At 41.5% G+C, this 27,245-nt stretch overlaps 1 protein-coding gene and 1 long non-coding RNA gene across 4 annotated transcripts in view; one reads left to right on the top strand and one right to left on the bottom strand.

The window, feature by feature from the left end:
- Positions 1-550: 550 nt before the first annotated feature.
- LOC106037618 (uncharacterized) lies at positions 551-9,115 on the bottom strand. 3 transcript variants are annotated; one of them, XR_010829654.1, is made up of 4 exons: positions 8,523-9,115; positions 8,320-8,398; positions 5,519-7,917; positions 551-684 (listed from the first exon to the last, which is right to left on the bottom strand). It is a non-coding gene; the product is annotated as an uncharacterized lncRNA (long non-coding RNA). The 3 variants fall into 3 exon arrangements; XR_007169457.2 differs by lacking the exon at positions 551-684 and adding an exon at positions 740-5,122; XR_007169458.2 differs by lacking the exon at positions 551-684 and having other exon boundaries at positions 5,211-7,917.
- A 316-nt stretch (positions 9,116-9,431) lies between these two features.
- Positions 9,432-27,245, top strand: part of CDH2 (cadherin 2) — a 118,648-nt gene continuing 100,834 nt past the window's right edge. The window contains exons 1-2 of the mRNA XM_066992894.1: positions 9,432-10,034; positions 20,770-20,881. Coding sequence (XP_066848995.1) covers positions 9,960-10,034; positions 20,770-20,881 — 187 coding nt within the window. The 5' untranslated portion in view covers positions 9,432-9,959. The remainder of the gene's footprint in view (positions 10,035-20,769; positions 20,882-27,245) is intronic.

The raw sequence follows: 27,245 nt of genomic DNA, 5'->3' as shown, positions 1-27,245 counted from the left end.
GAGTTAACAGTACCAGGAAGGAATAGCTGTGAGGCAGAGTAATATTCACAGAGAAAACTCCAAATCAACCCAAGGCATGGCATTTAGTCCTTAAAATGCAAAGGCACAGCAATGAATCATAATGAATCCAATAATTTGTGTTTTTTTTTTTCATTTGGTTGTTTTTGTCTGGTTGTTTGTTTGGGTGGGAGGGTTTTTTGTTTGTTTGTTTGCTTGCTTTGGTGGGAAAACTAAACAACACAATTCTTTGGTTTGATGCTAACACCATCCAGCTCCTCAAAATGGTGACACATCCAATATTACCAGTCCTGTTCTGATCCCCTTGCCCTTCAGTTCCTCTACTGCAATTTTTTAGAAATTGACGTGAGGCCCAAGCTTAGAGACGTTTATTTGATAGTCCTTAAAATCTTTTACATGTACTTATTGACTCATCTTGAGGTGGGACTACACATGCTTCTGTTTAGAAGACCAGAGCATGTTCAGGCAGAATCAAAGGGGACATGTATGCTTTAATGGATACGGAGACTCAGTTATTTAGTGGAGTTGGGCACTCCCGGCTTCCCAAGGGCACTTACTTGTAGAGGCAGTCTGGTCATGATGACTCCAAATCAGTGTGAGGAGAGAATACAGAGGGATATAAAGTGATCAGTGTGGGATGGAAGTGGAAGACTGCCAGAACTGGAGCTGCAAAGAATGTATTTACAAAAGATTCAGTGCAAAGGAAAATGAGGGATCTTCCTGTAAAAGTCAAATGTCTGGGAACAAATACTGCAGGGTGGGTTTCAGAGAGAGAAATGCTACTTTGGTAAGCTGTGATTCTGACTGAGGAGCCAACTGATAACCAAAGAAATGGTGTGACAAAAGGATTAATGTGATCATTGTATTTGTTGACATGGGAGCATTGAACAGGAATCTGGTACATGCATTATACTGGTCTTTCAAATGACTACAGCTACTAGTGAAATACACTGTACAGTGCTGGTACCAGTATTTCAAGCAGCATTTTTAAAATTAGAGTGTCAGGGAAGAACTAGAACATTTATTAAATGATTGGAAACCTATATGTTTTAATGAAATACTCAGACTTTGCTTCAGTTAGCTTAATGAGGAAAAGTGCAGCCTTATCAAAGGTAACTGGTCTATAGTTCCAATACTGGGAACAGAAACATGAAAAAGCAACTCTTCAGCTTATTGCTGAAAAAAATAACAAGAGTCAATGGCTGGAAATTAGACAAGTTAGATAAATGCAGTCTAGTCATGACACAGATATTTTTAAAAGAAAGAGTAGCAATCTAACAGCACAACTTACTACTACGTGTAACATTAGATTCTCCAACATCAGTAGTTTTTAAATTAAAGTTGAACTATTTTTTTTTAAAGTACCTAGTTCAGGCAGCAATTATTTCAGCAGTATTTTATAACCAATATTACATGAAAGGTCAGCCCATAGACTTTTGTTCATTTAATCTAGGATATCTAACATTTCCAGTCAAATGATTTTGAAGTAAATCACAAACATGCATAAAGAATGCCTGAAAAACCTTGTGAGGCATATAAGCAATTTCAATGTTTATTTGTTTTTTCTCCAAAAAGCTATTCTTGGCTGTAGATTAACTGCTGTGTAATAGAGATACCACTGGGGTAGCATCAGTCCAGGTAGCAGCAGCATGCAGCTCAATGCTGGATGCAAACTCTTTCTGCAAATCAAAGCGAATGCTTGGGTGTTTAGCCCCTGCTGAGCTCCCTGCTGTTGCCTGCAGCTCTGGAGCTGTGAACAGCCTCCTTATAGCAGCAGCTGATGTTGCACCCTCTCTGAAGTGGTTCAAAGAAAGGCCCAGGCGTGGCTGAAAATGTGTCTGTCACTGACTTGTGAAGTGAGAGTTTCCATTGAAGAGCAATATTCACTGGGAAAAATTAACTGCAACACACAAGGCTTGTGGTGGGTTCTGTCACTTTAAAACAAACCTCCATCTCTGCCTTAAAAACATGCCCTGCCTCTGCGCAAGTTATTGGCCCTGTTGGGAAAATTACCAGGCAATATTCTTAAGCCTGTGTTCCAGTGAGGTCAAAATAAATGATGAAAACGGTCCCCTCTGACTTCAGAATATATAAACAGTGGATGCGATCCATTAGCAGTGGAGAAAAAGTAAGAGAGTTTATTTTAAAGCCAAAGAGTCCTATATTTTTGTTTTTATTTTTGGAATCAGCATATGTACTGAATAGTGCTCCTCAACACGGAAACAAATTTGGGGCTACATTTAAAATAACATACATATATTCTACGTTTCTACTCATAAATGCTTCTGTCAAAGCTCTGTTAAAAATGGGACAAAATTTCAAGTGTGACGAGCACTCAGCAGCTCCCATGGGTGCTAAAGGTGAGAAGCAGCAGAGCAAGGTTGATAAGGAGGACTGGTGTAGATTTAGGAGCCCTGGCTCGTCTTGCTGGGGCAGTTAACACCTCAGTCCAAGCAGCCCTCCTACCCCTTGGTCTCACAGTAACAATGCTTTTTTCTTGTTTTTGTTTTTAAATCAGCTGCCTGGTAGCTTTCTGGGGCACTTTTCAGCTGTTTAGCTCCTATTTGACCTAACGTGGCGGACTGCACACTAGTGAGGAGGGGTACAAGCATGTTCCCCTCAGCTCTGGGGATGGAGGCCTCTTGGAAGAGACAAAGTGGACAGCTGTGAAGACTAATAAATCACAGTACCACAGGAACAGCTCCTTTGGTCTGAAAGAGCCCAGTTTCACACAGCTGTGTCTGCAGAGGTCGGCTTTCCCACTGTCCCTCTCAAAACATGTTGAGTTGCTGGCTTTCTGCAGGAAGGGCCTGGCGTCATGAGGCCCATACCCCAGATGTCCATGCTTCCAGGGGTCCAGGCTCCTTTAACCAAAGGAGAGTATTCTTCCTTCATGAATCAATGTTTAGGGATTTTCCAAAGTTTAGATTAATGACCAAGTTACATACATTCATACAGCATTTAGGGATATTTCAGATGTGCATTAGGGCAAAACAAACAGAAGATCACCTCAGAGAAGGAAGCCATTTTGAAGTCCTACTAATATAAAGATGATTCAAAGCAAGGAATTTTTTTTTTTAAATCAGCAGATTCCTCTGAAAGTATGTAAAATATTGCGGCATCGGTATTTCACTGCGTGTCAAATTTTAACTTGGAGTGAATTTCTGCAGCCAGGTTGTAAACACTTTGAATAAGAGTACTAATATTATCCATCTACTTGTCAAATAAAAACAAATTTTCAGGTGCTTGAATCCAAAATGTCCTAATTTTCTAAAGTCTCTGAACTTCTTGCATCCTTGGAACAAACCATGTACAATGTGTATTTTAATCTGCAACTTTTGGGAACATTGACTGTGATCTAAAACTCACTTTTTGTAATTGCATTTTCTTTCCTTGAACCAGAAAATGGTATCAACAGGATACCAATTATATTATCATGCTGGGCCACTTTATATTCTACCTTCACATTTCCTATGGAAAACATAATTATCACTATTATAATCCACTACAAAGGCAGGTATCTATGAAGTGTAACTACAGCTTCTATTGACAACGTTTTTTTCACTGACGGAAGCCATATGTTTCCGTCGGCCTGTGAACAAGTAAATCTTAAAGCACTACAATTTTATTTCCAGTTTCTCATCCTACAGAAGTATTGTCTCAGTCCTCTCCATCAGTTTACCCTTTGAGACAAGATCAGTCAGACCCTGCTCCTCCTCCATGCTGTTGGGGACTTTCAAGGGGAGCAATGAGGACATGAAAATAGACATCTCTCCCTAACATCTCTCTGCTGCTAAATATACCAGAGACTCTTGGAAACACCAGAGCAGCTCCTGCAGTCTCCAAATAGGGTACGTAATTTGTTCAATGAAGATGGTTTGTATACAGAATTTTTGCAATACAGCAGCTATTGGAGGAATAAGAGGCATATAAGGTGCAGACAGATTCTTTCATATGAAACTCCTCTGAAAATATAAAAAACTTAATTTTCAGATCCATAACAATGCCAGATTTTGGTCAACTTTATCAGTGACTGAAGAAGGCACAACCTCAGCATAAGAACTGTAGTTCTTCCAAGGTCAAAAAGTCTAAGCTCCGGAGCCTGGGAGTAAAATCCCTCAATGAGATGGCAATAATAACGTCATAACAAAAATAAAATATTTTCCTTAATCTCACTCTTCAAAAAGGACAAACAAAATTTTCTCAAGTTTTCAAAAAGCACTTGGCTCAAAACAGCTGGCCAGCACAGAGAATTTCATCTAGTTAGCTAACAAAAAAGGGGGAGAGGGTAGAAAATGAAAATAACATTTTGGTATAGAAAATATTAGGCAAATTTAACTACAGGTGTTGTTAAAATCTCTGTTTAATAATGGAAGAAGAAATCTGTATGGCAGCTCTCTCTTACAATTTCATTAAAGCAAATTATTATCTATGCTGTTTTACCATAAATAATTAGAGTTCCAGTTTCGTAATTTTTATTACCTAGAAGTCGGGAGTAATAAGGTTGTTCTTGTGGAAATGTACAACATTTCTTTTTTGAAGGTGTTACATAATTTTTAGAGAAACTAACAGGTATTGTGCAAGTAAAATTTGGCTATGGCTAAACAGGATCTCTGGGACTGCGCAGACTGCATTAGCCTGAAAAAGATTAGACTTCTGATCCCAAAATAATAACATGGTTACTAGATTTTAGTGAGAAGCTGATCAGGAAAAAGGAGGTACTTCACTTCGAATAAGTAAAAATATTAGCAATTAAAAAAAAGAAAAAGGTTTCGTTTAGTGAAACTAGCTTTTTAAGAGGCAAGCCCAACTCTTTCTATTGGCCCACTTGCTAATGAAGCAGTTCTATGAAACTGTAAAACTTTCTTCTGTGCTGACTAGAAATTATCACAGGCCCTTGTTACAAGTCGTCATCCTTTCAGTCATGCCACGTGATTAGGGTCTTGTTCCGGAAGATAATTTTTTGTTGTTGTTTTTGAAGATATATGACTGAATAGAGATGCTCTGCTGATCAGAAGATCTTTTCCTTTGTCCTGATTTTCAACAGAAAGTCTCCAGACCAAACAGCTTGAAAGCACTGGGCAGTAATGCTGAATGAGACCCTCTAAAAGAACACACTAAGCTTCACTATGTTGATTCTTAAATCATCAAACATAGGGTATAGACATAAAGCAAATTACACAATATGCAAATATGTTGTATCACAGCTGTATTGCATATGCTCAGCATCTCCTCTATAGAGAAATCCTTTGCAAAATGTACTAGCAATTAACAGAAATGTAAGTGGTGACAGATACGACTTATCAGAAAGTAAAAAACATTCTCTTTCACATCATATATATGTATATTAGCATATATAGCATAGAAAGCGATTAATGCTGATGAGGGTTGCTAAAGCAGAAACAGAACTGCTATATACAACATTTTTTCATCTTAACCTAGCTGGTTTTCAAATTTGAGCAGAACAGCCCACAAACTGCTGCAGCTTTAGTTACCTTACCATGTCTTGCATTGGCTCGATGTAAGAAACAGACTGGAGAAACTTGCATGTTAGGTAATGATAGTGCCAGGAAAGCCAATGAGGGTAAATTGGTTAAGTTCTGTAATAAATTACAAGACACAGTCAAGTAAATATTACCTACTCCTAGGACTTTTTTTTTTTTTTTTCCTGAAGACTACTTGCCTGAATAAAAGAACAATTAGAATTTTTATTTTCAGTTCTTATAGGTGATCAACATGAAATTGTGAATTTAGAAAAGCACCCAGAGTGCATAATTCAAAGGGTCATATTATTCTTACTGAAGTACGAGAAAGCAGCACTAACAACAAGGCTTTTATTACCTCAATTTGAAAAATATTTAAGCTGTTTTGGCATCGACGCCATTCAGTTTTTCTTTCCCACTTGACACTATCTACACAAAATTGCATTCTCCCTAGCTATGCGTGATTGTCTACTTCCTAAAACAATTATTTTCAAGTGTTGCCAATGATTAACAATCTTATAATTCAAAAAATCTCCACCCTTAAGAATTTTGGATGTGTCAAGTAGGAAAAAAATACTATTTTTGCCATTACTGTGATAAAACTCCTTATTAAGAATTGAATGTCCTGGGAAAGAAAAGGAGATTGCAGGGAATGAAAAAACTATTAATTAGGTGTTTTGGTTTTGTTTATCAAAGACAGATATTTCGTGAGATGTAATGAAGATAGCAATAAAAGTGGGTAAACTAATATGCCCTTAAGTACTTTTGCTCATTATCTTTATCCCTCCATTATTAATTCTAAATAATGGAGTATGGCCTCCATCTTGTAAATATTTAGGCATATGAACAGTGGTATGCAGTGTGTAGTGTGACTGAATTTGCTGAGATCTCGCGTATAAATGTTTGTCAGATCAAGGCCTAAATTGTAAGTAAAGTGCTTTATTTGCATAATTTGAATCGAGGACAGTGGTAGTGGCAGTACCTGGCAGATTAAGCATAAGGATAGGCCCACACGGGAAAAGTTCTTTTATTTTTCAAAATATTTGAAGCTGTGAGCACACTAGTATGTTCCAAATTGAAAACATTCATTTTTTACGGAATTTTTATGAACCCTAGGAATGAAAATTAATTTGGACAAGTTGAAAGAGAGACTCAACTCCATGACTAACATGGGAATTACCCTAATCCTCTCTTCAACTTAATCATGGAATTTTAACAAGTTTTTTCTGGAAGCCCTTGAGATCTCCTAGGTTGAACATTAACTTATGTCCATTATTCTTATACTACTTAGAATACACTCATAAATGCAATCTGTGGCTGAGTTATGAGATAAACCCTTCGAGCTCTAAATCACTTGTTTGAATATTGGCCAGAAATTGTCACCGTTTGATGACTTTTGCATGATATATGCAAAAAGGGCTGATGATCTCAATCTAGTATCAGTTCTAACTCCGAATCTCCAGCTATGCCAAATTATTGTTAGATTATTTCTGTAAGAAGCTGTTTTCTGGAGCTCATCCTACAGATCAATAGCAGAAGCCCCGAGGAGCCATCCATGTCTGTGAGCAACTCCCAAGTTTCTCCTCTGCTGCCTCTCACCCACAAAAAGATTCAGTGCAGAGATTCTGCCTCAAAAAGTATAAGGCACCCCTGCTCTATTAGTTTCTCTTGATCACAGCACCCAGAACTGGGAAACTCCATGAGCCGGAGGGCACTTTTGGTTACAGCTGTGTAAATGAGGGAAGCCACCTGCTTGATAGAAACATGTTCAAGACTAAAAGATTCAGTAAAACAGTGTTGGTGAGAGCAATTTTTCTGCCAGCGCTACTATTTCTGCTAAGTAATTTAAAGGCAGCAGCAGAACCGTTAAGAGGCATCAGCCAGAGCTTAGATCTGGTAACCTTCCAGATATGCTGCAGAGCCTTTTATTTTTTTTCAGGCCTGTAGGGATGGATGGGTTGAAGGAATATGAGGGATAGGCTCCTTTACGTAGTAGGTAATTACTCTCGTTGGACAGTTGGTTTATGGAGGTGTTTATGTTGTATGCTTTGCATTTTGTAGAGCACTTGTAAGACTGAAAAAATGCTCAAAACAGAGTAATTAACAAATGTTACTATTATGTCTACCGACCAGAAAATACAAATAGAAATCTGTTACTTGGGGAAAGTCAACATTTCATAAGCAGGCACAAGCAAAATCTCGGGGTAAGGCCTTAGACCTGATAGAGCACACGCTCTGGCAGGTGCCAACTTGGGGAAACTCATCCTCGTAACAGATACAAGCACCAGCAGCATTGTTCCGGCTCACTTTCCCCCAGTCCCAGGCTGAATTTTAATCCAGAACCTCATACCAGGCTTCGTTTCCATCATTTACTGCTCGTCGCAACTCGGCTCTGCTACAATTTCATGGGCTACAACTTAAAAAAAAAAAAAAAGAGAAAAAAGGCGGGGGATGGGATGGGATGGGATGGGATGGGATGGGATGGGATGGGATGGGATGGGATGGGATGGGGGATGGGATGGGATGGGATGGGATGGGATGGGGGGGGGGCTGTTTTTCTATTCCGGTCTGTGTCTCCTCGCTTGATTCTCCTCTGCCTTTTATTGCCCCCAGGTTGCTCCTGGCTCGCCCCCGGCCCGGCTGCTGCCGCGGCGCGGCTCGGCACGGCTCGGCACCGGCTGCGCGCAGCTCCCCCGCCGCTGCTGGCTTTTTCTGCCTCTCCCTGACTTGGGTAACCAGCTGCATGGCAGCTCGCAAGCGACCGGTTATTTTCAATTTCGAAGCTAATGAAACCGGCATCGTGCAAGTCTGTACTTACCCCGCCTGTCCCCGACAAAACATAAAAGCAAATCCGGTGTTTTCTGGCAAAGCCCGAGCATGGCGTTTTGCGTTATTTTCTAAAGCAGGGAAAGAAGGAGAAAAAAAAAAAAAAAAAAAAAAAAAGCAGAGACTGAAAGTATTTTACTTGCAAGCTCGAGATGCTTTAAAATAAGATAAGATGCTTTAAAATAAATAACACACCATTTAAAATCGACACTTCATGAGATTCTCTGGGGGCCAGATCCTCCCCTTATTATGTCCCAGGCTGGGAGCTCTGGTGCATAGACGCAAAACAACTTTGCTCAGTGACCTGTGGGCGAGGGGAGATCCTTGCCAGCTCTGCAAATGACCCAGCAGTGATCCTTGCTCCTGTAAGTGCTCGCCCAGCAAGGCTCCCAGTTTCTTTCCGCTATGCACGCTCACATTTTTGGCCCCGCGGACTGCAGCGCCGGCCAAGGAGCCTTTGAAAACACTCGCTGAGAAATTCAGCAGGTAGCTCGGAATAAAGCGGAGAGCGGGGATGGGGGGGGTTAATAACAGGAGGGAATTAAAAAATAACAATAAAAAAATAAAGCACCCCGTGAAGCCGTAGCAGTTGAGAGAAACTTGCGGCGCCGGCAGCAGCCGGGGGCGTCCCGGAGCCCCCCGGTGGGCTTCGCCCAGCATCCAGCATCCCTCGGGGAGCACGGCGTGGCCGGGCCCTCCCTCCCCAGCAAGTTGTGCCCTCCGATTTCAGTACATTAAGTTAGCGGGTCGCGATTTTTTTTTTTTTATTATTATTTATTTATTTTTTTTTCCCCCGAGGCCGGCAGAGCCCGGTGCTCGCCGTGCCGCGCTGCATCGGCCGTGCGGCCGGCAGGGAGCGACGGGAGGCGGAGGGGAGCTGCCAGCAGCAGCAGCAGCAGGAGGCAGGGAGGCAGGCACCGGGCGAGCACACACACACACACACACACACACACACGCACACACACTCACGGCAGGCAGAGGCTACTCGGTATTGTTATCGCTGCGCTTCGGCGGAGGGCTGTGCGTGCAGGGGGAGGGGTGGAGGGAGGAGAAGAAAGAGGGAGAGAGAAAGTGAAGGGGGAGAGAGAGAGAGAGACAGAGAGAGCATGCAGCAGGGCTGGGGCCGGAGCAGCGGCGGTGCCGGCACGCCCGGGCTCAGGCGCTGAGCGCGGCGGGGAGGAGAGAGGCGGGCACGATCCGGGCGGGGGCACGGAGCCGGGCACAGCCGCCGCACCGGCCTCCTCGCAGCAGCAGCAGCAGCGACTACTTCTTTCTTATCTCCCAGCCTTTTGTTCGCCCATCCTCCTCCTCCTCCCTGCCCACCCTCTGCACAGCGGGGAGAGAAAAGCAGCCTGACCCAGAGCTGAGTTTCACCCACCCTCCGCCTCCTCTCTCTCTCTCTCTCTCCCCCTACCTCTCCCCCCCCCCCGCATCGCTGCCCATGAGCTAGAGCGGCAGGCGGCAGCTCAGCGCCGCGGCAGCCGGCTCGGGCAGGCAGGCAGGCAGGCAGGGGGGGCACGTAGCCGGTGCCCGACCGTCCCCGCTGCACCCCTCGCCCCGCTCCGCCGGGCTCCAGCCGCGCTCCCGGGACTGCCGGGGGCCGCCCTGCCGCCGCCGCCCCTCGTCGCCTCCATGTGCCGGGCAGCGGGAGCGCCGCCGGGGATCCTGCCGCCGCTGGCGCTGCTGCTGCTGGCGGCCCTGCAGCAGGTAAGCGCGGCCGGGCTGCGGCTTCTTTGTTCCCCGCCGGGGACCGGGGGGAGCGGGGAGAGGCGGCGGGGGGCCGCGGGGAAGGCGGCAGCCGCGGTGCCGGACACCTGCTCGGGGGCAGCTGCGGGGAGAGGGGAGGGGGGGGTCTGCAGGGTGCCCCCATCGGTTTGGGGACAGCAGGTGCCGTGGGGGGGGGGGGGGGTCCGGCTCCCGCTTTGTCACCGCGGGGGACAAAGTAGCGGAGCGGACCCCGCGTGGGGAGCGGGGCGGCGGCGGGTCCCGAGACCCTGCTCGGGCTGGGGAGGGGGGCGCTCCGCCGTGCCCCGCTAATCCCTTCCCGGCAAGAATTTAATCAGCCCGTACCGGGGGGGGGGGGGGGGAATTTCCAGCGGGACGGGCCCGGGCTGCGAAGTGGGGGGCGAGTCCCGCTCCCCGCCGGCCCGGGGCTGTGTGGAGCGGGGGGACCGGCTGAGGGGAGGGGGCGGCCGGCGCGCCCCCCGGCTTTGTGCTGGCGGAGCTGGGCGGAGGGGGCGGTAAATCTGAGGGACAGATGGCGCAGATCAGCGCCTCTTAACGGCACCGACGGCCGGGGCATTTCTGCTGGGCTGGGGGGGCGAGGTGAGGCCGGGCAGGCAGCGGGGAGAGGACCCCGGGACGCCGCGGCTGCCTCAGGCGGGGCTGCCGGGGGGGGGCGGCCCCTGTCCATGGTGAGCACCGGGCCGGCAGCGACCCCGCTGTCCCCCCGCTCTCTGAGGGGGTCCCCCGGCTTCTGCCGGCCCCCCCCCGGCGGCTTGCTCCGGTCGGCGAGGTGCTGAAACGCCGAGGGATTTTCTCCTTCGTCTGAAGAGGACCGGGGGCTGTCCGTCCGTCTGTCTGGCGTGGCGGAGGAGTGTCCGGCTGGCCGTCAGCGTCCCCCACGTGAAAGCAGCCACCCTGCTCGAAAACTTGTGATGTGCCACTTCAGGATTGTTTTTTCTTTTTTTTTTCAGTACCCAGAACCTTCAGTACAGACTGCTTTTGATTGGCTTTATTTTTGCCTTTTTAATTTTTTTTTTCCTTAATGCTAGTATCTTAGCAGATCCCTTCATGATGCTTTTCCTTTCTTTCTTTTTTCTTTTTTTTTCCACAAGTCCTTATGTGTTGTTTATCGTATGCACTTCCACTTCTGTTTAGTTTTCCCATCTCAATAAATCTTTAAAGCATAAATTCTGCAGTGAGCTTTTAGCCCATCTTTTTTTTTTTTTCCTTCCCAGGGCAGGTTTGAAATTAAAGCACAAGCTATGAATTAAGGGCAGGAACTAGACTTACTGCTTTTATGTATCACTCAGTGTCACTGGCATGTTACGGTTGGGGAATCCAATTTCCCCCTTGTTTGGGTATCCATTAAATCAGGTTAGGGTTGATTTTTAATAGTGTTACAAAATTGGAACTTGGGTATGAAATCAGATTTATAGACCTGTGTCTGTACAACACTTTCATTTAAAAGCTTTTTTTTTTTTCTTTCATGCATACTGCCAAGAACCCTTAAAAGCAAGATGCAGCAATAACTTTTTTTTTTTTTCTGCCTTGATACCTGCTACTTTTGGTTTGTACAGGGTTGTTTGTATCTGGTTCTTCTGAATTGTTGAACCTTTCTACTTTTTATTTTTCTGTCTCCAAATCTTTGCAACACAAGAGCTTTCTACCTTAATTTTCTGAAGTTATTGATCACTTCGGCATTCATCAGTGCTGTAGAAAAGCAGTCATGGAATTGCTTGATCATAACTGGAAGCACGCTTTAAGTCAGATCCGTGGGTTCTGTTTCTGTTCAGGAAATAGGGCTTTAGATTTTTGGCAACGCGTAACATGCATGGGATGCAAGAGAATGTCAACTGCACTTTATTTTGCTGATTAACTAGATCAGTATGAGTCTGGAAGTACTATGTGAAAAACCTGACAGAAGGGAGGATAAAAGGAGTGAGATTTGCTTTTCTGTCCAAAACATCAGCTGCTTTTGGAACAGGGATAACAACAAGATGGAAGAAGTACTGGGAAAGCTAGCCTGGGAGTTAGGTTTACAGGAATGAAACTAAGGTCAGTTAGAAATTAACTGGAAATGAAACAGAATGTAAGTGCTCAAAAAGGGAATAGTCTGTTTTTATGTACAAGGTGATGGGATCACTCCGTGGGTGTTGTCCATTTCTTAATCAGAAACAAATAATAATGCAGTTACGGAGCCCTTTGCGTGTAGGAGACTGGTTTGAATTCGAATTAGGATGACAGAGGATGTAAGTTATTACTCTCTGCAGGCAGTTTTGGTCTTATTCCAGGTCTTAGCAAATGTATCCAGGTGATAAAACTACTACCCTAAATGACATTCCTGTTAAGCTGCCTCAGCTGTGAATCCAGTGATTGAATTTCTTGTCAGCCAAACCACCCTCTTACCTCTAGCACTCGTCTCTGGCAGAATCAAGGGTGAGGCATATTAACGCAGTTTTGCGCAGAAGTAGCAGTGAGATCATTTATTCTGGATGCATCTTCTGTCTCTTGTCATACACGTGGCTTAGGTTTTATTTCTTTTAATTGGTCTATTTTAAGTAGTATAGTAAATATGTGATTGTATAACCACAAAAATGAGTTCAAGGGTGTCTCTCTTCTAACGAGTCGGACTCGAACATCATTACTCCTTTGAAAGTGATTTGAATGCATTTTATAACCCTTTTCATAAAGCCTAGAACAGAATACGTATATGAGTGGCTCAGCCTGTTTGGATGTGGATCTTTCTGTTCTGTTTCTGCTTCATCTTCAGAGACTCTACCTGAAAAGTTAAATGTGGCAGGATATTGCAGTGAAGAGCTCTCTCCTCCTTGTCTGTCTGGTCTAGGTGATAGTGATGCCTCTGACACATCCTCAAAATTCCAATAATTGCAGAATTTTGGAAAATATGTGTACTTTTAAGAAATCTCTCTTTGGATATTAAACGATGCGTTACTTTAAAAATGCATATTTGAGAAATGGCTTTTTTTTTTTAAACGCTTTTTGAATCTGTTATAGGACACGTCGATTAAGTAGACAATGAATTTTTGGAATTGAAATCAGTGGTTGACAAAATAGATCATTTTCTATATTAAACAGTTCTGATTCTCTGAACAGATATTATAGCAAGGTCATAAATGTATATGATGCTTATGTAACATAAGGTATACATTCTCTTGTATTGTCAACTTAGTATTTTCGAATTAGTAAATCATATGTTTTCTAGAAAGCCTACTGCTCTCTCCTTTTGCGTGTTGTATTGCTACCTGGGCATGCAATTTAATGTGGTATAAGGAAAAGTCAATTAAAGATAAATTTGTAGTTTTTATGATACCTGTTCTAAAATATTGCCCCAAATTAATGTATTGTTGAACTACGTCTAGTTAAGAACATGTAATTCAAAAACTTACCATCTATTTTTTTTCGTTTTGCTCCCAGAAATTGGAGGAACTCCCAGAAACATCACTAGAAGAGCCCTGTCATGTCCCATCTTAATTATTTTTGATGACACTTTTATGTCACTAATTTCAATTATTAATTTTTTTAATAACTGAACACTGTAACACATAAGAAAATTTATGTGGTAGTAGTGTAGTGAGTATATTTAAAAATAGCTTGAGGAAGTTGTGAGTAAAGTTATTTTTACTCATTACAGACAGTCTTGCGTAAGGGACTTTTTGTCATGTGGTAGGGAGCAGGAACTGTTGAATGGCTTTTCTTGCATGAATATGAGGATCATTTAGTAGTAAAACTTACTGTCACTGTTTTTTGTGAATGCTTTTTAATTAAAAAAAAAAAAAAGCTTCCAGTATTTTACAAGCTAACAGTGACATCCAACAGGTTAAGAATTTAATTTACTTTAAACAATGTATACATGCCAAACATCAGTTTGTTCCAGTAAGAATCAGAACCTCTAAAGTTCCCATTTAAAAAATGTATTTATTTATTTTTTGCTTTTTTTTTTTAATAAAACATAGGAGGAACATGTAGCGTCCTTACTAAATACACTTCGTACGTCTGCTAACTCAGTGGTACTAGTTGTTTACGAGATGTAATGGGACAAATCAGATGACTGATGAAGGTGGAAGGAACACTTAATGTATTTTGCAGTAAAATTTTTCATTATAATAGCAATTTTCCTAACCAGTCACTGAACTGAGACTGGTTGGTCAAGTTAATATTGGTATAGGCAGAGGTGAGCTTTGAAAGAACTTAAGGAAGAAAGGTGTTGTGCATTCATGTGGGATGAGTTTCAGGAGGATTAGTATTTCGTCAAAGAGCACTTTGTGGCTGATCGAAGAAGGACTTTTTTCATCTGGGTGCTGGACTGTGTTCCAGTTTCTTCTGCTTTCTTGTGGCAGCAGAAGATCGCTATATGACCTAATCTGTGTGATTCATAATTTGATAATTTGATTTGATCCTGCAGTTCTCTCTGAAAGATCATGGGAGCTCTGTCTGAATAAAGAAGGAAAATTAGGCTTTCTATTTTTAATTGGCTTGTGAAAACAGATACAGGATCTGCAGCTTCCAAGATGGAAGGTACATCACTGCCAAGTCTTTTCAACGTTTCACTTAAACTATTTGGTTTTAGTCAGTATTCATGTATTTAATTAAGTATCATATATCCAGAAGGTGCGTTTATCCTCTCCTCTAGGCACTCCTTGACATATTTAAAAATATATTTTTACCAACAGACTCCTCTAGGGACTCCTCCATTCCTTATAATTAGCATATAATTATCACCCAGCAGCTGAAGACATAGTTAAAATTTTGTGATCCCCCAAAAGAATTCTTCCAGATAGGCCTTGTAAGGCCTTCCCTGAAGGTCAGAAAAACCCAGAGCCCTCCTGTGTACATCACCAGCAGTTTTCACAGGCAGAGATGCTGAACATGAACAACCTCTGTCATCAAGTCAGAGGGAGGAAGTTTTGTTTATTGAAGAAATGAGGATGTGTAGTCAAACATAGGCCCAATTTTATTTATTTATTTATTCAGTACAGAAGTGAGACTTAGACTTAACAGAAATCCTGTTTGGTTTTAGTATTCCAGTTGAATTTTTAAGATTATTTTTTTCTCTGCCAGGAACAAGGCTTGTCTGGAGAATCTCATTTTAGAAGATCAGTGCTCCTGGTTGAGGGAAGAGGGAAAAGTCCAAACCAGATTTCAGCTTTGTTTTATATCAGATATGCTCATAGATGTCTCCGCATCTAGTAAAGCAAATGAAGTGAGCCTTTGTTTCTCAGTTAAGGCTAGCAGAAGAGACTGTGGGCATCATGGTTTGTGAGACTCTCAAAGTTGCAAATGTACAGTAACCTATGGTAAACGGTGGTGGTCTAAGGCAATTCATTTTAAAACAAATGATATCATAGAAGTTGTAGATCTTGTTGTTTAGGAAAAGTGTTTAAGAGTCTTGAGAATTGGTTCAAGAAGCTGGATTTCTGGGGTTGCTGAAAAAGAGGTAACTCAGTGACCTCTGGGAGAACTTGGTCTGGCGCCAATTCTGGAAGCTGTTGGCTTCCAGAACAGTTTGAATGAAAGGCACTTTTCTTTCTCTCCAGTTGCAATCCACAGTTGAAAACAAATTGTACTTGACTATATTTTCTGGAGTTCTGTGCAACTGTCTTAAGTAGTGTGAAGGTATAAACTTGCAGCTCTTTGCAATAAGTCAGAGATTAAGGGAGAGATGCTGAACTGTTCTCAAGTTTTGAATCCAAAGCATATCAGAGATGTGGCTATGATCCTTCTGAGATCTTTCATACGTCTATTACATTTTGATATTTTGTAGAAGCTCATCCTAAGACCTGCCTGGTATAGCATATCACATGTCAGATGATGTATTAAGACCGGATAAAAAAAAAAAACAAAAAACGTATAAAACAATCTCTAGAGTTAGGTAAGTTGTAAATGAATGCTGGGTATAGTTTTGGCCTTTAAATTACTGAAGAAACACCCAGTCTCTAAACACAGTCACAGATGTTTCTGTGATCTGTGCTCAAGTTTAACATTACTGTCACAATTGCAAATTAATGTTGCTTATTAAGGAGGGAGAGCTCAAATACCCAGTTCCTGCTCTGTCATACGTATAATTAGTAAGACTTTGTTTTGAGCTTCACACGATAATGCCCTTTGAATTGGCTGGACTTGGCAACTAGCAGCTGTAATGCATCCAATTATAAGTGTATAGTATGATATTTTCTCTGTTGCATACCCTTCCATTTCTTATTTGACTATGTAGGCTTATTTTCCTATAGGAGTTAGCTATATTGAGCGTAAAAGAAAGAAGTCTTTCAGGAACAACTTCCCTTGCGTTCTGTTACAATCAATGTAAAGAAATCTGATGTTGTAGTACATGCAAATGCAAACAGAGCAAAAGCAGACACTTTGATATTTCAGATGAATAGATTCTGCTGAACTCCAGTGGTGTATGGCATGTACACAAGGAACAAGACCAACCCTGTTTGAAAGCAGTGTTTAAGAGCCCAGTTCTGCAAATGTAGGATGCGTGTTGTGATATGAAATTGCTCCTATAGTCATGTGGTGAGCTTGCATTTTTAAATAGTTGGAGTGTTTTTTTTAAGGAACTGCATTCTAAACGTGTATATGTCCTAGAATGTATGAAAATTGGAGAGACATAGTAGTCCAGAACCATCAACACCAATGAAACAATCCTATCTTTTTTTTACTTTTGTTTCAATTTACAGTCTTTTCACAAGTGTGAAGCCAGTATTGTTGGAAGAATCTTGCTGGTGATGTTTAGAAAAATACATAAACGTGATTCATTACAGTTACGAAGCTGAGATTGTCATCAGTTTTTGTTTGTCTTGTTTTGTAATTGAGCTGCAACACTACCTCGAAATTAAGCCACAGGTTTTTAGATACCCAAGTATTTAGATATGATGTTAATGTAACCGAGGAGCAGGGTACAAAAACTGGAGGCTTACCAACTGTATCAAAATGTTCTGTTAATTGACTGAATAATAACTTTGACAGAGGACTTCTAGTTTATGTCATGTTGATTCATGATTGCAATTTGCCTTTTGCATTTAATCTGAGATCTACAGCACTGAGTTTGTACTTGAGTACCACATTACTTGAGTTTGTGAGTATTTACGCCAAGGTTGAGTAGGTGTTCAGTATCTGGAGATAGTAATATTTGTTACTCATTTTGCAGTTAAAAGTGACTAAATAAGCTAGTGGGGATCAGGAAAGCAAACTAGTTTTCTGGTGGTAACTCTATATTTTGCTTTAGCAAAGCCCGATAGTACTTCAGAGAAGAATTTTCCAAGTGCTGAGCTTGTTCAAAGCTTTGTAACTCCATTAAGTAGGTTTTATATGGGCAGAAGCTAAGGTAATTACTTTCCATCATAAAAGATAGTTTTTCAGTAGTGTCCGTCTGTAGATGAACGTACAAGTAATATTATCTTATGTTCAAAATAGTCTTGGGAATTGTACTAATCACACAAAATCCTGTAAATTACAGTAATGTGCCCCCATAATCTTCACTAGCTTTTCCCTTTTGCCCCAGATAAGGGGATAAAAATATTTCAGCATCATCTTTTGCTTAGAGTTAAAATGGTTTAAGTCTTGCAGTACTCTTAGGCTGAACTTGATATGACCCAGTGTGTCTGAAGCTACAACTTCTACTTAATTCCGAATGCTTAACATAGGGCGATAAAGAATTGCTGAAAATTTGAATTCTTCCTTCCCTTGTGTTTTTATTCTCAAACAATCTTTACAAAGGACTGTTTTCGGAGAGTAGAGTACAGTCTTTTGTCTCCGGATGAAATTGATGGCTGAAAATGAAAGAATAAAGAAGGCTCTCTATTCATGTCCCCACGTCTTTGTTTCAGTGGGCATTGTTTCAGTTTATAAGAGTTGTTTAGTACATATAGATTGTTGGAAAGGCTGAAAGATTCCCAGGCGCATCAGTGCAGACTTGTTATAAAATCCTGTTATCTCCTCAGCTGCCCACCCCGGACCTTTTTTGTTTCAAGGATACGATGAAAGGCTATTTTTTCTTCTCTATCACATTTGCTTTGAGGTCACCTTTTATGCAGTAGTTTAAACAAGTCTTACTCTTTTTCTTTCAAATTATAGAAACTTTACAAAACCTGTGATTTGAGTTCTAAAGCTGAGGAAACGAGCAGCTGGAATCGTAATTATTTTTGATTTACTGTGTTTTCATCTTTAAAAACATCAGTGTTTGAAAGGGCTAGGTTCCAGCTTTGCAGCTGACACAGTCTCCTGGTCGTTTGAGCCTCGTTCCTTTCTTCCAGTATTTGTGTGTTTGGTTTCTCTTTAGCCATATAAAAACTTAAAAGTACTTATGTAACCGAACACAGGTGAGAAACCTGTGTAATGTGTAAGTCACAGAGAAACCCATGCCACAATTTAAGTTAACTCGATGCGTGACAATTAATTACAAGTTCTCTTACTGGGTGCTTACCTAGGTAGCATACTAACTTGGAGGTGGGTAGTAAACGTTAATTTTTATTGCTGGTGTAAGCGTTGAGCTGGTTGGTTAGGATCAGGTAGGTGTAAGCGCATCTGACTGCGCTATGAATCCCTCCTCGTATTAGCGGTAAAATTATCCTAATAGGAGTTGGCACGCTGAGCTTGGCCTCACGTGTCAGTGGAGAGAATGCCTTTCTGCTGGATTCCTCTTCCCTGGAGAAACCCCCATTGTTTGAGATGGGTCCCATATCTGCTCTAACTCTTTCATTCCCTGAGATGGCTGTGCCCATAGCACTGTCAAGCAGACTGAGGGCAGGTATTTTTTTTTTGCTGCTGCACTTCTGCTTATCTGCAGCCAAGTTCAGCCTCATTGACAGCTTCTGATGAAGAAAGCTTCCCCTCTTGGAGTGCCACCAGTTGGCCATCCTGCTACGTACCAGGGCATACTGCCTTCTTGGGTTTGCCACCGTAATGGTCTGGATAAGCGTGCCCTAACCTGCCTCTGTCAAAAAGGGATTTGGTTTACAGACGGTGTGCAGTTAAACACGTGGAAGCTAATCTCAAAAATTTTGACTGCGCTAAGACACAGAGCAGTCGCAGATAGCTGCGTGCTTGAAAAATTCCGGTGAAAAGTGCTGATAAACCCGTAGGCAGACTGCAGATCGTGGGCTGCAGCCCTCTTACCAAGCATGGCTGGACCCAAGCTGGAGCCAAGAGCACAGCAGTAATGTAAAATTGCAGTGCTCGACCTCCAGGACCAGTGAATCCTTAATCTTGCCTTCCAAACTGGTGACACAACCACTGCAGGAGGTGGCGAGTGCTCCTCCTTCACTGCGTGGGAAGTGCATGATCACTGAGCTTAGGATTTCAGCGTCTAATACCCTGAATGAGTGCTCAGGAAGGTGGTAAATGGGTGTAGCGCCATCAGCTCCTCTTTGTCTCTCTCCTTTTTTTTTTTTTTTTTCCCCTCTCTCTTTCATGTTGGGCTTGCTTTGCTAAGTGTATGCAAGCATGCTTACATGGCCCTGAGTAGATCGATTGATGGAAGCCCATCTGGGAAAGTAAAAAAGAAAATCTAATTAAAAGTCTTGACCAGATTTAGGTATGAAATCGCAGCACAGTTGCTCGTGTTGTCGAAGACCACATACTATATCTGGGCATGCACATGGATAGGCTTTTATTTAGCATGGAGGCATTCGTCAGATTTTGCAAGTGGCCTTAGGATGTCTGTGATGGAGCTTGGCGTAGGCTGCTGTGGGAGCTGGCCTCTGCCTTGTGCCTCTGCCTTGTGCGGTGTGGAGGGGTTTTGCTATACCTGGCCAGTTAGGCACATGGAAGGCCATTGTTTTGTGCAGCACTAAAATGAAACAAAAACAATCCACTGAAAAGAGATCTTAGTCTTTTGCCATGGAAAACTGGATTTTTTTTATTATTATTTTTTTCACTTAGCAGCAAAGTGTCCTGGAAAATAACTTAGCAATCAGAATCATCTTTTGAACATGGAACTCCACAGAACAACAAAAAAAAAAGTTTCCACATGCTGTTGTATTATATTTCTTCATGAAAAAGTAATTTATGAAACTTTTTAAAACGTGAGTTGAAGGGAAACTTCCTTACAAGTGAGAGAACAAACAGTTTCAATGGCTTGACTTTCGCCTTGTTGTGCAAATTTAATAACGAGCTGCTCTCTTCCTAACTTAACATTCCTTTGAAATAGATGGTGATTGCGTTTTAAGCATTTGACTTCCTATGGTATCTGTTTGAATGCTAACATAAATGTAAGTTCTGTTAAGTTACTGCAAATGTAGCACTCTATCTTAAGTTACTGGTACTGGTGCACCCTCACATAGAAGTACTCTAAATAAAGCATTTTAAATCAGTGGCTGAAGTCTTTCCTCTCAAATCTATCTGGCGGTGGAAAAAGTTGCTGTTTGGTTTTGTGTAACATTTATTTCCAGAGGAAAGAATGTTTTTGTTCCCCCTACGTTTCCACTTCGGTCTCAATGGCTGATTTAGTTGAAATGTTCAGTTGTCAGAAGAATCAAGATTGTGTATTATTTAGATCTTACCAGACAAGTGGGACTTGTTCCTTCCATTCCAGTTATCAGAGAGATTAACCCTTTGCCCTTGGACTTCTAATTGCAGTCGTTTAGAAACAAAGATGCTGTTTGTACAAGATAGCAGCAAAACCGAGTATGTGCCAACTGGAATGTTTCTCTGGTGAATGAGGGTTGCAATATTACATAAATTTTGTCTTGCATTTCAGGCACCAATAAAAGCAGCTTGTGAAGACATGTTGTGCAAGACGGGATTTCCTGAAGATGTTCACAGTGCCGTCGTGTCGAGGAGTGTACATGGAGGACAGCCTCTTCTCAACGGTACTGTTAGAAAAGATGTTTTGATTTTTTTATTTCCTAGAATATTAACCATAAATCAGTCTGGAGCATTTTCATTCTTAGGACGCAAACGCTTTCAGGAAGGAACATCTGCTCTTCTGTGTTTATTTTTTGATTATTGTCATAGGACTTAGAAAATCCGTTGGCATTAATGGTAGCACATGCACCTATATTGACTGTAAATACTGTATTGCAAGCCTCCCTGTGATAGTGCACTAATCTTTCTCAGAACGGTGTTGCCACTGATACTTCCTATTACAAATGCTAAACTCATATGTCATCAGCCTATAATTAAAACCCATGTATGAGTGACGAAAAGGTAAAGAAAGTTTCTCTTCTGCTTTACAGTTCCCATAGAAGTACTGCAGTTACACCAACCCTTAGTTCTCAAATTAATGCGGGGATGGTCCCTTTAGTAGGGAACTGTCTGGGGCAGCAGTCCTAATGAGACTGGAGTTCCCATGGGAGGATAATGGCTGCAGCTCTGCCTCTCCATATGTATTTGTTGGACAGGAGGCGGCTGTACAGTAGCATGCCTCTGACCACATGTAGAGAATTAAGTGATTATGCTCCTTATGTACCTGCCTAAGATGGGGGACACAACCACAGGCAACAGGGCCGGAGTGGATACTTTAATGAAGACGACAGCATACGTTGATTGCTTTTTCCTGGTGACCTGAGGAGAGGCACCTTTGGAAAGCAAGGTGCGGGACAGGGAGCAACACCGAGAGTGGTTGTCTGTGAGCCCTGCTCAGTGACCACTGTTCTCAGGGCTCGGCAAGGAGCCCTGCCAAGAGGCGCAGGGTAATGCCAGCGCTATCTCTTGGACAGAGCGCTGCTGCTTCACCCTGGCACGTATCTGTGTCTGAATGGCACTGTGCCCAGAACAAGGCTAGCCAAGTCCCCAGCTAGAAGCAAGCTCCACCAGTGCAAGCCCTCGCCTCAGTGCGGGATGCACTGAAGTCAGTAGGTCTGTCCGTGTGCCCAGGAGTTGTCCAGGTGGAGAATCGGGTTCACTGCCCTTTTTGTGTCTCTTTCCTTCAGGGGTAGAGTAGTCATCTGTGTAACATAGAGGCACGTGCTCTGAACCTTTCTTAGATTTCCTAAGCAGCTAAGTTTCAGCATAAAATTTTATGGAAGAATAACATTTTAAAAAATGTGTTAATTTCACTGCTTTATAAAATGCTAGCATCAATGTTGTAGTTTTCTTCCGTCTAATTCTGAAATTGTGGAACTAAGAACATCAGTTTTAGACAGTTTCAAATACATCTTAAGGACTAATTTAATTTTTCTCTCGCATATAAATATGGTTACACAGATCAAGACACTTAAATGAAAAAAATCTAATGAGTCTACAAAACAAGCAAAGTGAAAGCTATAGTCTTGATTTTACATGCTGCATGCATCAGTATTTCTCCTTAATTATATTTTTACAGACTTGCGTTGTGCTTTTGAGTAGTGGAAACTTGAATGCAGGATTAATTGATTAGCTTTAGTCTATCTAAATTTATTAAAGTTTTTTTTCTGTTCAGTTTCAAGAAAGTGTGTTTTACCCCCATAGACTTTTACTTTTTTTGAAGAATAGTTTAGAAATTCATGCATTAGGTTAAACGTTCTGCCAGTTGAGAAAATAATGAAGAAGAAAGAATTTACCTCACTGTTCTGCCAAGCAGGAGCTAATATAAGATTCTGCAGTAGGCTCTTGCAGTAGCCATTGGCACTGAGAACTGCTTTGGTAGATGATAAACAAACCTGTAGCAAGGGGCAGAAGCAGCAACAGGTAGCTCAGAAGTCACCTGCTTTCCAAAAGGTGCTGTCTTGAAACCACTGTTTGTTACTGATAAGTTATGCTGTTGATTAATCATCAAATGGAGATGACACAGTTTTGAGATCTACCTTGTCCTATGAAACTGTCTTTACTCTTCATGGAATTGACCCTCTGCAATTTCTTTCAGTTTTTTCTACTAGCTGGGAACTGTAGTGAACTGCCAGCTAATTCCTTCTTGGCATTACTCATACAAATCCAATGATAATGACTGACCAGCCTTAGCTGGTTTTGAACTAGTAACACACAGATGGAAAACTGACTTCCTTTTTCATTAGTCATCACAGTCACACAGTCCCTCCTGTTGCTTTTTAAAATTTTGATGTGAGTGAAGCACACCGTTGATTTGTCCTTGAATGGTATCAAAATGCATAGCATTTTAGGGAAGTAGGAATAAGAAAAACCTTGCAGAGCATACAGTGTGTATCACATCATATCAACTGATTTTGAAATGACCTGGGGGAGTTTGTTTCCTACTACCATTTCCTCAGTTGAATTACTGCAGTGGTTTATTCTTTTGAAAATTCTGACATGCTTAAAAGCATATAATTTGGTAGTTACACATAAACATACGGTCCATCATTGCATAGCTTTGACTTAAATTTAATTACACTGTCATTTTGAAATACTATTGTTGTCAAAAGCCTATTTTCTGGTTATTAAACTAGATTCAGATGACGCTACAAGTTATGTATAGTTGCATGACATTTGCTTCTTAAGTATAACCATGGGCCTGATTCTGATCTCAGTGGCCTCATCTATATCTAACTGCATGCTTATACTAGTATAAATTCAGAAGTGACACATGTATAACTATAGGTTTCCTATATGATTTAGAAATGAAAGCTTTAATTTCCTTTGAATTTGTGCATTGATACAACAAGCGCATAAGCTTTATGATCTTTTCAGCCAGCTGCAGAATAATCTCAGTCTGACTTGATGTTTCCTTGACGTGTTATTTCTGAAAATATTGACCAAGAAAATGACAAGATGTTTAATATCTCTCATGTTTATATGCTTTTATCTTGACCACGGGGGGACAAGCCTTCTATGAGGCCTTCAATTTCCATCTCTCTCACCAAAATCTAAATAAGATTAGAATTATCGTATGACTTGTTGATCTGTGACTTCCAGTTGTTACAGTGATCTGGGATATCTATTTTTTAAGTATTATTATGGGAAACATTCCCATTTCAGAGTATGGGGCAGCATTGTACCACACAAGATGTGATACTCTGCATTTTCTGGAGGGGGTTCTTTTTCTATTCCTGTACGCAAATGGTTTTGTACTCCTAGGGAGGGTCAGACTCTTGTTCCTATTACGCTAAAAATTAAATTGATAACGGTTTTCTCCATTTATACACATGGCTAGGATATGTCCTTCTGTGCATGAGGGCGCATGTTCAGCTGGTATCCATGCATTCAGTCGTCATTGGATGTGGAAAATAGGTGGAGGAATATATTCAGCGTAATAGAAGTTAGAAAAGGGATGGTGTGTGGGGGGTAGCATTTACTAACTGGGTAGAGGGAAGGAAAGAGGGAAAAGAAGATAGCTGCCCTTGGTTTAAGGAGGAAGGAGGAATCTCTTGTAGGGACAAGGTACAGCCAGTTGGAAGACTTGGCAAAAGAATCTGAAAACTTCTCCTTTAGCAGGTGGTGACTGAGCTGTGTAGCAGATAGCCTACAGTATGCTATGCGTCCCGTTCTTCTGGCAGTGTCACTGGTGTCTGGGGCTCCCATGTTCCCCTCTTCCAGCTTTGGAGACTCTTCAAAGCCGGTGTCTTCAGCTTTGCCTTGTACTTCTTACAAGACAAGAAAATGCCCTACCTCACTCATTATTTCCTGTTTCTAGTTGAAATTTGTGGCAAGTCAGCGTACAGCATGCTTGAGTCAGTAAACACACGTAAGGAAAGTACGGTAGGTCTAGTTCTGAATTTACCAAGTTCTACATGTTGTTTCACCTGGCACTGGTCACTCCAGTGGAGTTATGGTTACTTCACCAAGGTGAGCTCAGAACCAGCACCTTCAAGGGAGGGGGGAAAAGAAAAGGAATAGTCTCAAACAAAATTAAAAGAAACTTCACACACCTCTAAAAAGTCTCACAAAGCTGTGGAGTTTTTTGGGCCTCTACTTCTTCTAGACTTTGATATGCTTGTAAGTATTTTAAGATTAAAAGCCCAACATTAAATAAGAAAAATCCTATGCAAGTAACTCGCCAGGCTTCACCTATTAGAAGTAGATATCTAACCCAAATTTACAGACACAGTACTTCTGACTTGTTTCTTTAAACAAAATATAATGATTGCTTGGAGGATTCAGTATTTGGAGAAGAAGAGGTTAAGTCAGAGAGGGAGTTACATTTAATATATTAAATGTCCGTGCTTCTGGTGGTTTTGTCACAGTTTTGTAGTTATCCAGTTTAAAAAAAAAAAAGTGTTTGATATGCATATTGAGCTTGTTTATCTAATCTTTGTTCTACATCCTGCAAATCTTAAGATAAAAACAATGCATTTTTACTAAAATCATCCACCTAGCGAGGTTACATGAATGGTTATTTGCAGAATCGTATCTTAAACTTCCAGATTTTTAGTTCAATAATTTATTTTAGTTATTTTTTTTCTTTCACAGAATTTATATTAATAGTGTTTGTCCTGCTACTAAATGCATGATTTTAGTTCTCTGCTAAGCAAATCTGTTGTGTAGGCAAGATCCTTAAATGTATTGTTTGAGCACTGTGTAGCTACAAAATATTTCCAAGTTCTCTCAAGTTGCATAGTAGTAGAGGAAAAAATATCTTGGGGTTGGTCACTGGGATAAGCAGTGATTATGGGTGAGTAACACCACGGTTCCTTGAGCGATGTAAGCCAAGGGGAGCTGAGAAAGTTGCTTACACCTTCTCTCCTTTCTGAGGCTGGTCCCAAGTGTTCATGAAACCATGAATTGAATGGGGTTGGCCAGGTTACCTGGGGTAAAACTCACGCTCCTCCTCCCTGGGTCTTTGCTGAAAGATCTTGTATGATTTAACAGAGCCGTGGTATCCTTGCTGCCTTTTCTCTTCTAGCAGTGAAACTCAAAGTAAATAATGTTTGTTTTGATGCTTTGATATTTGGTGACAGAATTTGATTTTGACATTCCCACTGACTGACTTTATAGCTTACAACTGAAAATAACATTTACTTTAAAACAATCCTGAAACCTGTTGCTGGGAATGTGAGGCTCGGGAGAGGAGTTTCCCCCTTGTTTGCCTTGCTTTTTGTGCAGCATTGGTCAGCATCTTTGGTTCCCCTCAGCATCTGGTGTCTCCCCGTGTCCTGTCACCTGTGGTGCCATCTGCAGATGTGTCCCCGTGCACCTGCGTGAGCAGAACTTGGATCGAATCATCCACCATCTTCAATGAAGAACAGAATTACTTCCGAAAGTCATCACGCTTAAAACAAAGCAACACCGCTTCTTTTAAGGCTTACATTTTATTCCTTGCTTAAAAAAAAATAACTTCTACACAATTGTATTTTTGCTATGCTGGTGTGCGCTGGCTTCTTTGATATTCCAGTGCACAACAACTGTAAAGCCAGGGAAAAGTGTTTTTAGCAGAATCATATTTTCCAAGAGGGAAATTATTATTTCCCCACAAAAAAATGTTTGTGGGTTGTTTTTTTGTTACTTTTTTCAGTGAAAAAAATAAAAATAATAAAATGGTAACTGCTTTGTTTGAAGTCTCCTTGCCTTAAGCAAAAAGACAAGTTGATCTGTTCCTTCCAGGCAGACAGCCAAAGAATCTCAGATGGTTGGGGTCTCTCTGTGAGTTGCTGGCAAACTGAAAGAAATTGTTTCAATTCTTCCCAAATGTGTTTTTTTTTTTTTTGAAATTCTCTTTTTGCACAACCTATCCATACCCATCCCGTCCCCTCTCCCCCCTTAAAAAAAAAAAACCACTCAACAAACAAAAAAACACCTGTCAAGTTACACTTCCAGGCCCTAGTGGAACTGTGATTTATTTATTTTTTTTTAAGAAGCTTATGTTGGGGATATGTTTGTTTTTCTCAGCAGTCCTGCTTAACATTTAGTAGGTTTGTTTTTGGCCTTTCACTTGCGAGGCAGAGCAAATTTCAGTGCTGCTATTTGGTGATGCTTTTCCTGTTGTTCTATTTTATGTTACAGTTGTATTCCAATTCTCACTCTCATGCCTTTTAAATCCTTTTTCTCTTCTTCTCTCAAACAGCTTTCCTGTTTGTCCTTTTTTTGTTCCCCACAGCATCTTAAATTCTCTTGTGTCAGTGTTGAGCTTACTATCCCGGATTGGTAGAGCTTCCTCTATTTGCTTTTACTACACAGTGCCTGTTTTATGATTTTTGTTGTGTTTATCCACCAAGCTCTTAACTTATTCTCAGATACTTGTTCCCTAAAAAACAGATCTTGCTTTTCTTTTGCTGAAGCAAGAGAGAGTTTTCCTACTCCCTTTTCTCCACTTCTTAGTTAAATATAGGATACATTGTAGAGTATACACAAAACATACGCTCGCCT

Source organism: Anser cygnoides, chromosome 2 (genome assembly GCF_040182565.1).
Source record: "Anser cygnoides isolate HZ-2024a breed goose chromosome 2, Taihu_goose_T2T_genome, whole genome shotgun sequence".
Lineage (NCBI taxonomy): Eukaryota > Metazoa > Chordata > Aves > Anseriformes > Anatidae > Anser > Anser cygnoides.
This window is presented reverse-complemented; position numbering and strand designations above follow the sequence as displayed.